Source organism: Melozone crissalis, unplaced genomic scaffold (genome assembly GCF_028551555.1).
Source record: "Melozone crissalis strain CALT ecotype California unplaced genomic scaffold, PUWL_Pcris_2 ptg000027l_1, whole genome shotgun sequence".
Lineage (NCBI taxonomy): Eukaryota > Metazoa > Chordata > Aves > Passeriformes > Passerellidae > Melozone > Melozone crissalis.
Genome location: NW_026535805.1, coordinates 70,742,343 through 70,756,800, shown reverse-complemented (window position 1 = coordinate 70,756,800; position 14,458 = coordinate 70,742,343). Strand labels below are relative to the sequence as shown.

Genomic DNA, 14,458 nt, shown 5'->3' with positions numbered 1-14,458 from the left:
TAAGCAGTCGCCCATAAGTATTTGCCATTACTACTTTTCATGTATTGTTACATACAAATGGTTCTTATAGTTAAATCTAGTAAATATTTTTTCTGAAACGAAATTGTATACCTGACATGTTTAGTGGTACTAAAATTGGTACTTGTGTATTTCTACAAAGTTCACCATTTCTCATTCATTTAAAATATGAAAACTGGTTTGCATATTTCTTTTTATTTCTATTTTCTAATTATTATCTGTAGGGCATTTAATGCCATACTTAAAAAGGTGTTGAAATTATGTAAGTTGGTCCCGTTGGTTCAGAAAATCATTCCTTTTACCCAAGGGTGTGATGTACATTTGAAATGCTCCGATCAGAGTTTGAGGAAATGAGTCCTCAAATTCATGAAGCCCAAGTCCTGGTTGAGGTCTGATGCCATCCAGGTAGTAAACAGAGAAGTGTTTAGACTCTGCCTAAGTTCTTACAGACTTCGGTGTGTTCTGTGCACTTGAAGCTCTACTAGTGAGTGCAGATGGCATTGAGCCTGGCACAGAATATGACTCGTGGCTCAGGTGATTTCTTAAGATGTTATTTAAGTAATGTCCAGATATTCTGCAAGTGCAGCACTCTGATCGGAAAACTTCCTAGAAAGTGGAGTCTCCTTTCTCTTCCCAACAGCTTTGCCAAGTACATATTTCCTTCTCTCTTGGAAGAATGTCCCAACAGCTAGTTACTGAGTATTCATTCACAGGACAGGTGAGATTCCAAGGAGTTCAATCCTCCTTGGATTCAGCTTGGGCCACAGCACAGAAAAAAGCTAGAGTCACTTTAGCAGATGGTACACATACTCTTATAGTTTCCAATTAATTTCTGTGTTCTATCCAGCAGAAATGGACTGTAAAATGTATAAATAATATACAAATATATAGGGACCTGAACCTAAGTGTTCTGCCTGTCTTTGACTTGCCTGTTATCGGAGCTTCAGCAATGCAGTGTAAGAGAAATTATTAGTTATGCTGGGGAGAAGGATGATCAGAACAGAATGTCTGAGATGAATCAGAAACTGGCTGAGGAGGAAATAGGAGATAATGTCAAAAGCAGATTTATTAGACTGGAAAGAAATTGCTGGTGGAGTTCCTCTTTCTTCTTAGCATCTTTCTTCTATAGCACTACTCTAATTCTTTTTGAGATAATACATTTTTGTACTAAAATAAGGTAGTGATAGTCAAAAAGCTTTCACAAGAAAGTATGAAGGTGCTAATATCTGCTGATAATTGAAGGACAGGAGACATTTTCAGTACAACATTGGATGCCATACAGGAGAAACTGAATGGCATTTAAGATAGGAGCAATCAATGTACCAGAAATAAAATTAGATGAAATACGATGCAAAACAAGACTCCTCTAGACTCACAGCCAAGAAGTTTAGTCTAGGCTTTTAGTTCACCAGCTTGAAGAATGTACAGATTTGTTTATAGTACTGCCTTGAGTTTCCAATATGTGGGAGTCATTCCCTATGTAGTTCTCAGTGTTGTTCTCACTCCATGAACAGTGAATTCAAGTTGAGTCTGACTAGTGAACAGGAAGGCTGTAGAGAAAATCAGGGGCTGAGAGGCTTGGACTGTGGTTCAGAGAGATTTTGTATCTGTAATATCACAGACAGAAAATAAAACCCAATACTTGAATGCCTTTCTGCAATATCCCCTCCAAACTTTTGACCCCTATGAACTCCAAGGGCTGTGGACATCACCTGATGTGGTTGTGGGAACTGTTCTGAAAAGACAAGTACAGCTCTTGATTTTCACAAAATTTTGCCACAGTAGGCACTAAATAGGATTTACAAGATTTGGCCTAGAAAATGAATGCTTTTGCTCTCACAGTTTTATGGACATTTTTCATGCTCTAAATTATGCTTTGGTTCACATAATCTATTTTAGCTCTCTTTTTATTTTCCAGTCACAGCTTCACTCATAGCACAGCTGTGGCATTTGTCTTGCAACAAGAAGGATCTGATAATCATGAAATAACCCAGATTTATGCCTGTAGTGCTGAAGCAGTGCCATATTTGTGAAAATAACTTAAGAGGAACAATATGCAGCAGATGTGAAGGTTTTACCTTCACATTTAAGTAGGTTTATACTGTCAGTGAGTGTGGGCTTAGCAGGGTCTGACAGAGTTTCAACTTACCAGATGTTCCATGTGATCAAATAGATGCTATACAGCTGTTTCCTATTCTTTTTACTGGGCTCAGATAAATACACAGTAAATGGTCTGAAATATATTTATTGTATTTTGGCAAGTCCTGCAGCCAACTGCCCACAGGCACCAAGAATGCAGGGAGAAACCAAAGGTGCTCATAGGCATGCTCATTTTCCATTACTGAGGAGAAATTAGCAGCCATTTGGTTTGAACAGCTCTGATGATACTAGTCAGGGAGGAATAAAAGATGGGGCTTTCCTTTGGTTGTGGATGTTGTGAGGTTAGTGGCTGTATTTACAGAGTGTCCCCAGTCTGGGGGAGCTGTTGCTCCCTGGGCAAGAGCTGTGCCCTGTGCTGACAGTGTCACCCTTCCAGTGGTGTAAAATCCCAGGAGAGGTGGTGGGGATTGGAGCAGCTGTACTGCAGGTAGCTCGTGCTAATCCCAGCTCAGGCCTTCAACACGGGAATGGAGAACTGGTTTGGCTTCTGTCCTCAGTGCAATACAGAAAAGGGGATTTCCAGAGCTCCTGGTGGCTCTCCTGTCCACTCCTGAGCATGGACAGCGTGCCCCAAATTAGCCATGGGATGTGTTTATAAGGGCACACAGCTTTTGGTTCAATCCAGCCAACTGCTCTGAACTGCTCCAGGATTTACAGGCCCAGTTTACATTAACTGCCACACATGTCAACTTGACTTAATCACAGAGTAGCTAAATAATAAAAAAGGAAATTTCATTTCCCTTCACCTGCTTTCCTGTTCTCATTTCTCCTTCCTCCCTCTCCAGTTCCCCATGCTCTCCTTAGCCCTTTGACCTTACTGCTGCCTTCCTTCCCTCCTGTCCCTGTCAACTTCCTGCCTTTCCAGAGCTGCTCTTACACCTGAAAAAATCTCCTTCTTATTTACTAGAGGCTTTCCTTGTTTGCCTTTAAATCCTTTTTTAAAACCTTCATCTTCAGTAAGAGAAATAATTTTAATTTTTCACTAATAATCTCTTTAACATTTCTTGACTGCTATGTTCTTTTCAGATTTATAGTCAGGTCTTGCAAATGTTTACAGAGAAGTACCTGTTAAGTTAAATTGAGAACATTCAGTTATAAGTTTGGAGGGTTGGATTGTTCATTGGAAAGATTTTTGAAATGGAAATATTTCTCACTGTAAAACTCAATGTTCATTTATGGTTCAATATACATTTTTAATAAACCTTTGTGACCTCAAAGGAGCAGTGGAACATTCACTAACTTCTTGTTTTAACTTTTATTCCTTAGGTCAAGGTGTGGAACATGTTCTCAGAGATTTTTAAATGTGCTGAGCAAACTTAATGTTGAAAATATGACTTTATACCCAGAATCATATGAAAGGACAAGTACAAGCTGTACCTTTTGATCTTGGTGTTGATCTTAATTGTTTTATTTTTCAGTATTGATTTTTATTTCAGGAACCTCAAGCATCAGGACTGCCTGAGTACATAAAGATTGTAGAAGTTGGGCCCAGGGATGGTTTACAAAATGAGAAGGTAACTTTTCTTTTGTTTTGACATGGATTTTAGTGTTATTTTCATTGTGTAGAACATGTACATCCTGCTAATTATGTTTCTTTCATTTGGTATTATTAAATATCTATTTTCATATTGATAACTTACCTTTATATTATAATGAAAGTGTATTTTTATTTTCTCAGCTTTTAGATCATATAATTTCTTTCTATACTTGGCTAACTAGCCTTTCTGTTACTCAGCATTTCATTTTACTGGCCTTTGTCTTGTCAGTCAATACCATTCGGCTGTGACATAATTTGTAAACTCTATGAAACACTGGCTATCTTTGTAACTTGTGTTTCTGCTTCAAGTGTTAATGTAGAAGGAATAGTAAAATAGATTTTATCATGTTTCCTGCTGAAGAGACATGGGAGAAAAATATTACTCTTTTGATAGCATTATTTGTCTGAAGGGTAGTAGGGAAGCATGGAAGAAGATTGAAAGAGATTATAGGGTACATGTGTAGAAACAATCATCTATTTCCACAAACAGGAGGATAAGCTCACATATATCATTGTTCCTGATACCAGAGATGTTAGTGGTATTAGCAGAAGAGAGTTACCCTGCCACAACCGGGGAGCTTTTTTCCTCCCATTTTTCACTGGTCACACTGTTAGTATTTCCTTTGTCAGTTCTTGCTAGTTTGGTGTTTGGTTAATAACAAATAATGAGGCCAGATCTATAACCAGTTACAGAAGTGCTTCCTTTTGTGATGGACAGAAAATGGAGTAAGATCATGTATACTGCTGAGTACCTTCCTTATACCTTCCTTATACTTACTCCTGTCAGGAAACAGAAAAGTTATGGTAAAATGTGTAAGAATAGCTCATTATTGTATAAAAAAAGTATTGCTTACATGCAAGGAAAGTTTCACTTAAAAAAGTTTCTTATGTATGAAATACTTTGCTAAAATATGTCTCCATGTCTATAGGTGATAGTCCCAACTGATATAAAAATTGAGTTAATCAACCAGCTTTCCAAAACAGGCCTGCCTGCTATAGAAGTAACCAGTTTTGTTTCATCCAAATGGGTGCCTCAGGTACGTAAAATCAGCCCTATTCACAACTATTTCAATTTAAATGCCATTCCATTTATTTATGTTGAATTCAGTTGTAACTAAAGATTTGGGATGGTGACACATCATTAATATAATTTAATGTTGTACCTACTTATTTTCTATTCTACTAAAACTAGTAGTCATTGATATAAAAAAGAAAAGTAGTGTACGTTATTTTCTTTTTCTCTAAATGAAGTGTAATTTTCCACATTTGCAAATGTGTTTGGAAGATCGAAATTTGGGACTTCTACATATGTAGTAGTAGTTAGGCACGTTACTTATTTTGGACTTCTAACACTCTATCAGCAACTTCACTTAAATTTTGATGAATCATAAAAATTTGCTTATTATTTTTCCAGAATTAATTTTTACATTTGGTAGAATTCAGCAGAAACTTAGCCTTTCTGGAACTGGCAGCAAAACTGCATTGGCATTAGAGTGCCACATTTCCATTTGAAATTTAACACTGCAAATTCAGACTTAGTCCTGAAGTTTACTATTTAGCGCCTGTTTGTGCAAATTAATTATTTCCTGCAAACATGCAAATAAGTCAGTATTTATCTTTATAATTCCAACTGTTTTTCAGGAAATTGCACACTTGTTTGCACAGAAGCATTTGAATACTTTATATTTGACAAGGAGCCTACAAGTTATTTACAAATTAAAACAAGAAGTTAATTAATTTGAGAAAATACTTCCATTTTAACAATGTCTATTGCATGGTACACATCTGACAAAATGTAAAGTTTGTCCATTTTAAACTGAGAATACATCCTGGGCCTGGACTGTATTCTAGGCTTTTGTCTGAGAAAAACATAATGCAGTCATGCTTATTCAAGAGTTAACAAAGCAAATTGTGCAGCACTCTGAAGGACTCCTTTGCTTTATTTCAGTGTTCTCAGGGTCACCAGAGAAGAGTCTAGAAGAAGGGTAATAGGAAAGGTAAAGAGAAGAGTGACAAAGCAGAATTTCTTTGGCATCAATGGAGGGGCAATGATCTCTTGTCTGCTAAAAGGGAATAGGTTAAATTTTTTTAAGTGCCTTCACCCTGTCAGTTACTGCAACAGAGAACAATAACATTTTTCAAATGTTAGAAGAAAATTTCTAAATCAAGGTTGTATTTCTTCCTTTCTTGTTTAATTATTTCCATTTCCTGTGAGCCATTGCGAGTACCAAATTTAGCACAGGTTTGTCAGTTTAGAAAAAATAGAGCAATCCCTTCTTATCTCAAATTCATTCATGGAATACTTTGTTTTAATGGCTTAATTAGTGTCTATTTTTTTTTTTTAATTTAAAAGATAAGATGGTGTTGCTTTGACAGAGAGTGCAGTCTTGACTTTGTCTTTTCTTTGCTCCTTCTTTTTCTCATAGGTCATGGGAATAGAATTTACAGTTATGTTTAGATCACTCATTCACTTATTTCTGTTTTAGTATTTTAAATTTTTTATGGTTTCCCATCCACTGTTGTCTTTGGCAAAGATATTTTTTAACTGAAAAATCTAAAAGAAAAAGTTCCACGGTAGCAAGGTGCCATATAAAACAGGATACCACACCTATAACATAAACAGCCAAAATTATAAATATCTACTATTAGGAAGCTTATTTTTAAAGAAATTGGGAAAAGAAGTATTTTATTACGATTTAAAATCTTATAACATGCAATATGTGCAAAGATGGGATTTTACTTACAGGAAAAATAGCAATGGGACAGATTTAATATTTATAATATTATTTATGTCTGGCAGGTTTATATTGGTTGAAAAAGTGTCATTTTGGTTTTCCAGTATATTTTAAGACAGACTATAATTGTGGAGAGTGAATTTAGTTCCAGCATTTGCCATTTGATTTATCATTTGGTTTCAGTGATATTCTTTTTTGCCCTGAGAAATGTAGCTACTACTTATATTAAAATAAGGAATGAAAAATTGTTCACAAATAACTTAGGTGTTAACAGAGGTTTTTTTGTGAGGTTATCAGACCAATTTACTTCACGTAGTAGCAAATAGAAAAAGTTTTGTTTTATCACTTATTTCCTGATAAGAAATTAATTGTGTCTGGCTATAGAACACCTTTTGTACCTTTTCCTTATAGACACATATTTGGCTTATATTTGAAGAGGAATTCATAGTTTTTTCTGATGTTTTTAATCCATTCGTCTTCACAGAAGGAAGCTGATGACTGGAAGATTCCAGGCTATAAGCAGTATTTTTAGTTTATAGTGTGTTATAATTTTATAACATGTATTTAGAATTGTGGTACTGCATAGCTATCAGGAAGGCATTGGCTGAAAGTAAGGAGCAATGAAAGCTCTGTAGTTCATATATCTTTTTAGATGGTACTTCTCAAAATACTTTTCACCAGTGTGGAAAGAAACAGAAATCCAACTTAATAGTGTTTGCTTGAGAGATTTGCTTTTATGAGAACTCATTTAAAAAGCATTTAATGTGCACTATTCTTTTTTAAAACTCAGAATCTTTAAAGCATTAAATAGGAGGGATATGTTTTATTTTATATTGTTTTCAGGTGTGCACACCATTGAAAAATATTTGTTTTCAACCTATTCATTTTAAGAAAATGTGCTTCTCTAAAGAATCTGCCTTTAATTAAGTGAATAAGTGTTTCATTCATCTTCATCAGTACAGGGAGTATATTTAATCTTGAATGTATGAGTGAAAATGTAAGCGTATCTTAAAAAGGCAGATTTTCTTTTATGAGGGGAGACTAAGGAAAACAAGTACTCTGATCTTTGCTGTAATAAAGAAGTATTTTCTTCTTCAGAAAGAAATTCCTGAATATAAGAAAACATTGCACTATGCGGACATCCAGATTTTGCTGTCTCTTTCAGAATAGATGTGTTTAGTCTTGAAATGTTCTGATGACAGTGTTGAGTAATTCAAGTTCAGTTATGCTTAACATTGTGAGGTTGCATTTATCAGAATGCTGAACTTTTCAAGATTTCTATGTTTCTTAAATCTCAGTTATTCTGTTACTTCCACCTATTAAGTCCAGTGAAGCAAAGTTAAAGTTGCTGTAACACTTCATGAACAGCATGATCATAAGTCTGTCATTTCATGATGCAAATTATATTTTTAGAGATACACACAAAGGAACACTGTCGAAGTCTTAGCCCCGGTTCTATATTCACATAGATCTGAAAAAATTGCAACACAAATAGTCAAAAGTTATGAAATTAAAAAAGAGTATTTGTACAAAATCAGTTTAACGCCCTTGTTGTTGGACTTTTTGCATGAACTGTAAAAGTAATGAAGGCAAAAGCAGAGCCTAAGCCAGTTTCTATTTGGTTATATAAAATCAGAAAATAACTGCTGATCAATACAAATTATTTATTTATTTTATTTTAGATGGCAGATCACAAAGAAGTAATGAGGGGCATTGAGCGGCATCCTGGAGTCCAGTATCCTGTTCTCACACCTAATCTTCAAGGTTTTCATTCTGCTGTAAGTACTTTCATAGGTGTTGTCTACATTTACCTATTTTATGTTTCAGACACTTTCAGTTCAGTACCAGAATCTAGCTATTTAATGTCAGAAATAAGCTATATCTTTTTTCACTGAAAACTCCCAATTTCCTTTATGAAAAAATGGGAAATTCACAGAGTGATGTTAAGCTCATATTTTAGTGGAGGCATTGACCAGGAACTTTGTAGGTTCCTTTATATGATGCTTGTGTATAAGGGGCCAGACAGTTCTTTCTCTTTGACTTGTTGTCCCTGTAAAAGGTTTTCAAGAGTGTCTTGGTGGAAAACACTGAAGAACGATGAGGAAATATTCATTTAAATGAAAAGGCTCTATAGCAATTCTGGATTTCATTTTGGTTGGGTTTGAAAGTTTAAATTATTTCAGTTCTTCCAAAATATTCAAAATTATAGACTTGAAGTGTGTAAGAGTGAAAATGGAGCAGTTCAGTCTTAAAATATACACATTGTTTGTCTAATCTTTACCCTTTTGTTTTTTGAAAATTTTTAGTGCTTCTGCTTTTGTCCTGATGTAGGACAGGCTGTATTTGGAAAGCATACTGCTTGGTGGACATTTGTGTTCTAGTGTCATTCAGTTCCTATACTGAAATAGTGTTAAAACAGAATCCTGTGCATGGTTGACTTAACTATCAACCATGAGATTATAGTGCTGCAACTTTGTCTCAGTGGTAGCTTGTATGAGTTTAATTAATGGTGTTTTATCTCTATACTGTATTTAGTGATATAATGAAGAATGAAGAGAAAACAATGAAAAAATAGTTGTAGATGATTCCTGCATTCCTTCTTGCTGATTTTTTTTCCATCTGTTTGAAAGAATATTTGTCCCTGTATGGGTTGCTGAATTTTAGACATTATCCTGCAGAGACAGAGAGTGAAGGCAAAAGCTCCATCCTTTTTCATTGAACCAGAGTATTATTCTGCCTGGAGAGTGAGAGTTAGTTAACTATTCTAACTATTAAGCTAAAATGTTTTCTTCTCCTATCAGTTGGCTTTCGGCCTTCTACTTTGCCTCATGTTAGTTGATTTCCTGAGGTACTGAATACAAGCTCAGGCTAGTTGCCCCTTCAGTGAAAACACCACATTTACACATTTTCTAGACTGGTGTTTGCTAAGACTTCTCTCAGCAGACTCTGATGTACACATTTTCCATATTATCCTTATCGACTGTGACACCAAGACCAATGGAGTCCTTGATCCTAGAGTTGGCTCTAACAAAGAAATCCCTGTTGATTATTGTTGCTGCTCTAGGCATATGCACACAGAGGGCTTTCCCAAGCATGAGAGTGACTTCCTGGTATTCAGGGGGAACAGACAGTATGACAGTTGTTGTATGATCTTTTCCTTTTCTGAAAAGACACATACAAGTATTAATAATGGTTTTTTATATAGCTGGTTCATGTGAATTCTTACATCATATTCCCTATATCATTCATCACTTTAAAAACACGTTTAACTAATTGCTAAGAAGAGGCAAAAAATATGCCACAGTGAATGATCTCAAATTTTGATTCAATCTGTCTGTATGCTATAGCTTAAAAAAAATTGGAATTAAAATTAGATTTTTGATATTGATGATATACTTAATTTACTTTAAAATTTTAGAATGTTGTACAGAATTAAATGCTCAGTCTAATACTTTAATGTAGTATTATGATTCTCTTTTCTTGAAATGTGTTTTTTAGATTGCAGCAGGAGCTACAGAAGTCTCGGTATTTGGCGCAGCATCTGAATCTTTTAGCAAAATGAATATTAATTGTTCAATTGAAGAAAGCATAGAAAGGTTTGAAGAAGTCACTAAATCTGCAAGGAGTATGAATATTCCAGTGCGTGGGTAAATATACAGATTATAAAGTAATACAGAGTTACTGGAGTCATTGTTACAGGCGTTATTTGGTACCAGTAGAAAAGCTTATTACCAAATTTTTACATTATAGAGGAATTGTAATAATAATCTTTACTGTGATTTTTATTTTTAGGATTGAATATATTTAATTATTTTTGCATTTTTAACTACTGATGGTAACTCTTTTGCTGTGGAAATTGAAAGGCGTTTTTATGAGATTTTATTATATAAATTAGTTTTTACTGTCACTGATGGCAGAATAAAATTTCTTTTGTGCTGTTGAGAATTTGTAACACTAGCAGCTTAAAAAATGCCCTACAAACTTTTATTTTATTGTAGAATTCATGATATATCACTACATACATTGCAGGAATAAGGTATAAAAGTGAGAAAACAAATTTACTCCTAAGAAAAAACTTATTCTGTATATAAGTTATCCCGAAAACTCAGGCATTGAAATTTTTGAGTCTCCAGTGCATGAAACTCTAGAACTATCCAGCATTTTTTTAAACTTAAAATGATCCTGAATGGTACTCACTCTTGGACAGTAGAGAATTTAATTTCCACTTTCTTTTGCATCACACGTAAGAACTACTTACCTGAGATTATTTGTGAAGGTCCTTGTGAATGCAGAAGGGCTCATGTAGATTCAAGGAGAAACTCAGCAGTGAGATTCCTTGAGGATTACTAATAGTATAAACTACATCATGCTCAGAAAATACCTGGACTTGAAAATAGGTGGAGGTAGATACCTCTGAGGCTAAGTACCTGAAAACCAGTCTGGGAATAAATACTGGTTTCCCTCTTTGCTCCAGAAATAGTGATGGGGTAATGCTACTGCATACATTTTTCCACAACAGTGTGTGGTTGTTTGGGCATTTGCCTGGAGAAAGGGAAATCTGACTTCGAGTTGTAACTGTGCCCCAGAGGATCACAGAACAGCAATATGGTTTAGGTTGAGAACTCTGGAGATCATTTTGTCCAATCCAAGGATTTGTGGGTGTTGGTTGGCAAAAAACTCAACCTGAGCCAGCAGTGTGTGCTCACAGACCTGAAAGCCAATTGTGTCCTGGCTGCATCCAAAGCAGCATGGCCAGCAGGGCAAGGGAGGGGATTCTGCCCCTCTGCTCTGATGAGATGCCACCTAGAATGCTGCATAAAGTTGTGATTCTCCAGCATATGAAGGACATGGAGCTGTTGGAGCAAGTCCAGCAGAGGCACTGGAGCATTTCACTAACAAGGTCAGGCTGAGAAAGTTGACTCTGTTCACCCTGGAGAAGAGAAGGTTTTGTGGAGACCTCATAGCAACCTCCCAGTATCTGAAGGGGGCGGCAGCAAAGCCAGAGAGAGACTCTTCATCAGGAACTGTAATGACAGGACAAGGAGGAAAAGCTTCAGGATGAAAGAGTAGGTTTCAATTAGATACTAGGAAGACATTCTTTACTGTGAGTATGGTGAGGCACTGGCACAGGTTGCCCAGAGAAGATGTGGATGCTGCATCCCTGGAGGTGTTGTTCAAGGCCAGGATGGATGAGCTCTGAGCAACCTGATCTATTGGAAGGAGGTGTCTGTTACAGCGCCTGAGTGGGTCGCTGCTGGTGAGAGAGAGACGGTGAATCTTGTTTCTTGATCAGAAGGCTGGATTTATTGATATATGATATATAATACATTATAACTGTACTAAATAGAATAAAGAGAGAAGTTGCAGATGCTTGCTAAGCCAAGAATAGAAAAAAAAGAATCTAAAACAAAGTTGTGCCCAGGGACTCGGTCCCCTGGCTTGCTCTTGTGATTGGCCCTCAATTATAAACATACAAACATGAGCCAATCAAGGTGTCCCTGTTACATTCCACAGCAGCTGATAACAATTGTTTACATTCTTCTTCTGGGGCCCTCAGCTTCCCAGAAAATGCAGAAATCTGAAAGAAAGGATTTCTGTGAAAAAATGTCTGCGACATCTCACCTTTCTAAATTGTATAAAATAAAAGAAAAATGCTGATGTGGAATGAACAGGAAATTTCTTCACCTGTAAAATATACAATACTAACAAATCACTAAAAACAATCCTACAATCTAAGAAAATGCAAAAAACAATGCAAAGAGAATTCAAGTCCATGCAGCTGAGTTTCAGGAACAGTCCATCAGCTGAAGTTGTTTCTTTTGGACATCTGAGAGTCCTTTTCGGTCCTGAAAACAAACTTGCTGCAAAAGGAATCCTATCAATAGTTATCAAAAACCCACTGACAGTCTTACAACAATTTCAAACAATTTCAAACAATTTGAACAACTTTGGAATGTCCTTTTCTGGCCCTTCAATGCTTCAGTGCTTCAGAGCTGCTGCCCACTATTTTCAATCTTTTTTATTTAATTTTAAATTTTTTTTTTTTTTTTTTTTTTTTTTTTTTTTTTTTTTTTTTTTTTTTTGATCGAGAAGCAAAAGAGCAGCAGCCGAGCAGAGCAGTGCCAGAGAAGGAAAGGCTCTGGGGGCCCTGGCCCATGATGGACCAGGAACCCCAAAACTGGCCCACAAAGGGGGACCAGGACCTGTAGGACAAACCAGAATCCCCAAATACATAAGGAGGCCACGCAGTGGGCCCGGCCCAGGAACTATCTGAGCCCAACAGGCCAGGCCAAACCCATAAGGCAGGCTCTGCATTCCCGCAGGCCTGAACCCTGCTGCCAGCACAATGGCAGCACGGGTAGTGAGATGCTTCCTTTCCCCAAAACCACTGAGGCATGCCAGCAGCAGGGAAATAGAAGCCTTCCCCAGCAATGCCATCTGGGGTCTGTCTTCCATCCGCTTCATGGCATCACCCCCACCCCCTCCGGGCTGGGGATCAGAGGCAGGGCTCTCGGGATGCACCTGTCCCCCCATGCCACTAGGACGCAGGAGAGGCGGCAGCCTCCATGGGACAGCAACCAAAACACCACCCCCCAAACCGCGGAGAACGCTGATCTTAAAAACAGGCAGCTGGACTGCCGCAAGAGTCAGCTGGCGGGCAGCCCCCGCTCCACCGAAGGAGAGACCCCCGGCCGGGGCAGCTGCTGGGGCAGCCGGTCCGGGACGGTCCGGGCTCGAACCAGCCGCCGGTGCCATGGCAGTCTCTGACGCCGACACGGAGGACAGAGCCTCCGACAACGCCAGAGCCGCTGGAGCGGCCAGTCCGAGCGGCGAGGGGGGGGCCGGAACTGGGGAGGGAACCGCGCTGAGAGTGGGATCAGCCGCGGGCTGCTCGGAGGGTCCCGCAGGTTCAGCGCCGTTTTCAGCCCCATCCTGAACAGGAACTGTCTCGCCTTGAGGCGGCGGGGATGCGTGGGAACACGCTGTTGCTGCGTCCCTTGGCTCTGAAAGCGGCGGCAGGCACGGCACAGGCAGCAGCGGAGCCGGGAGAAGCGGCGGAGCATCGCTGTTGCTTAGCAACAGCTCAATCACAGGAAGTGCTGTCTCTTCTGCCTTCTCCGACGCTGAGCCGGAAGCTGGAGACGCATCCTCGTCGTTGCCTAGCAACAGCTCAGGGGGCGGGGAGGCCGGTGAAACCGCGGGCGGGACAGCCTGGAGAGGCGGAGACGGGATCTCCTGGAGTGACGGCTCTGGCAGGACCGGAGAAACATCAGAGACCGGTGCCGCCCCCATGTCTGAAGGCGGAGTCTGAGAGGCCGGCGCTGGCTTGAGCGGCCACTCCCATCCCCCCGGAGAGAGAGAAGGGGGGGAAGGAGAAAACTCCATCTGAGCATGCTCCGGAGCAAGAGTAAAAAAAACTTCTTCGCCCAGCGAAGTTTCAGCCCCCCCCGCCGCGAAGCAGGGCGGGGGGAAAAGCCCAAAGTCATCACCCACCGGGTCTTCTGCCAAGGAGGGGGGAAACGGTGCCTGGCCATAACAATTAGAAATCCATTGGAAACAAGCTGCTCTGCATTTCAGAAGTGGGAAAAGCTGTATAAATGCTGGGTAGATAGAAGGCAGGACACGTCCCTGGCTCCAGACGAACTGGAAAATGGAGTCCATGCACTCCCAGACAAAAGCATCTAAAGCGTACAGGACATCAGTAAAGAACCCAAAAAGCTTTGCCCATCTAAAGAATTTATAGAGATCTGTTTCTGACAAAAAGCAACCATCTTCTCTAGACCAATGGTTCCAGAGGGCTATAAGTTTCTCCTCTGAAGGGGAGAATTGAATCTCTTCTGGCAAGGCATGTGTCTGCCATACAAACAGCCACAAGCTACGAAGGGCTGGTTCATCAGGGATAGAAAAGCCCACAGTACCTTTTGAAAGAGTCCAGCTTGCTCTGGCCAGCTCCACAGGTCTGCTGCTCTTTTCCATCATCTTTCCTGAAGGTTTTCCAGAAGAAGGT

At 38.9% G+C, this 14,458-nt stretch overlaps 1 protein-coding gene across 1 annotated transcript in view; it reads left to right on the top strand.

Annotated features, from left to right (window-relative positions):
• The window catches only part of HMGCLL1 (3-hydroxymethyl-3-methylglutaryl-CoA lyase like 1), a 75,728-nt gene that overhangs the window by 17,030 nt on the left and 44,240 nt on the right, over positions 1 to 14,458 (top strand). The window contains exons 2-5 of the mRNA XM_054280581.1: positions 3,615 to 3,692; positions 4,645 to 4,752; positions 8,133 to 8,228; positions 9,949 to 10,097. Of these exons, the coding sequence (XP_054136556.1) occupies positions 3,615 to 3,692; positions 4,645 to 4,752; positions 8,133 to 8,228; positions 9,949 to 10,097 (431 nt within the window). The remainder of the gene's footprint in view (positions 1 to 3,614; positions 3,693 to 4,644; positions 4,753 to 8,132; positions 8,229 to 9,948; positions 10,098 to 14,458) is intronic.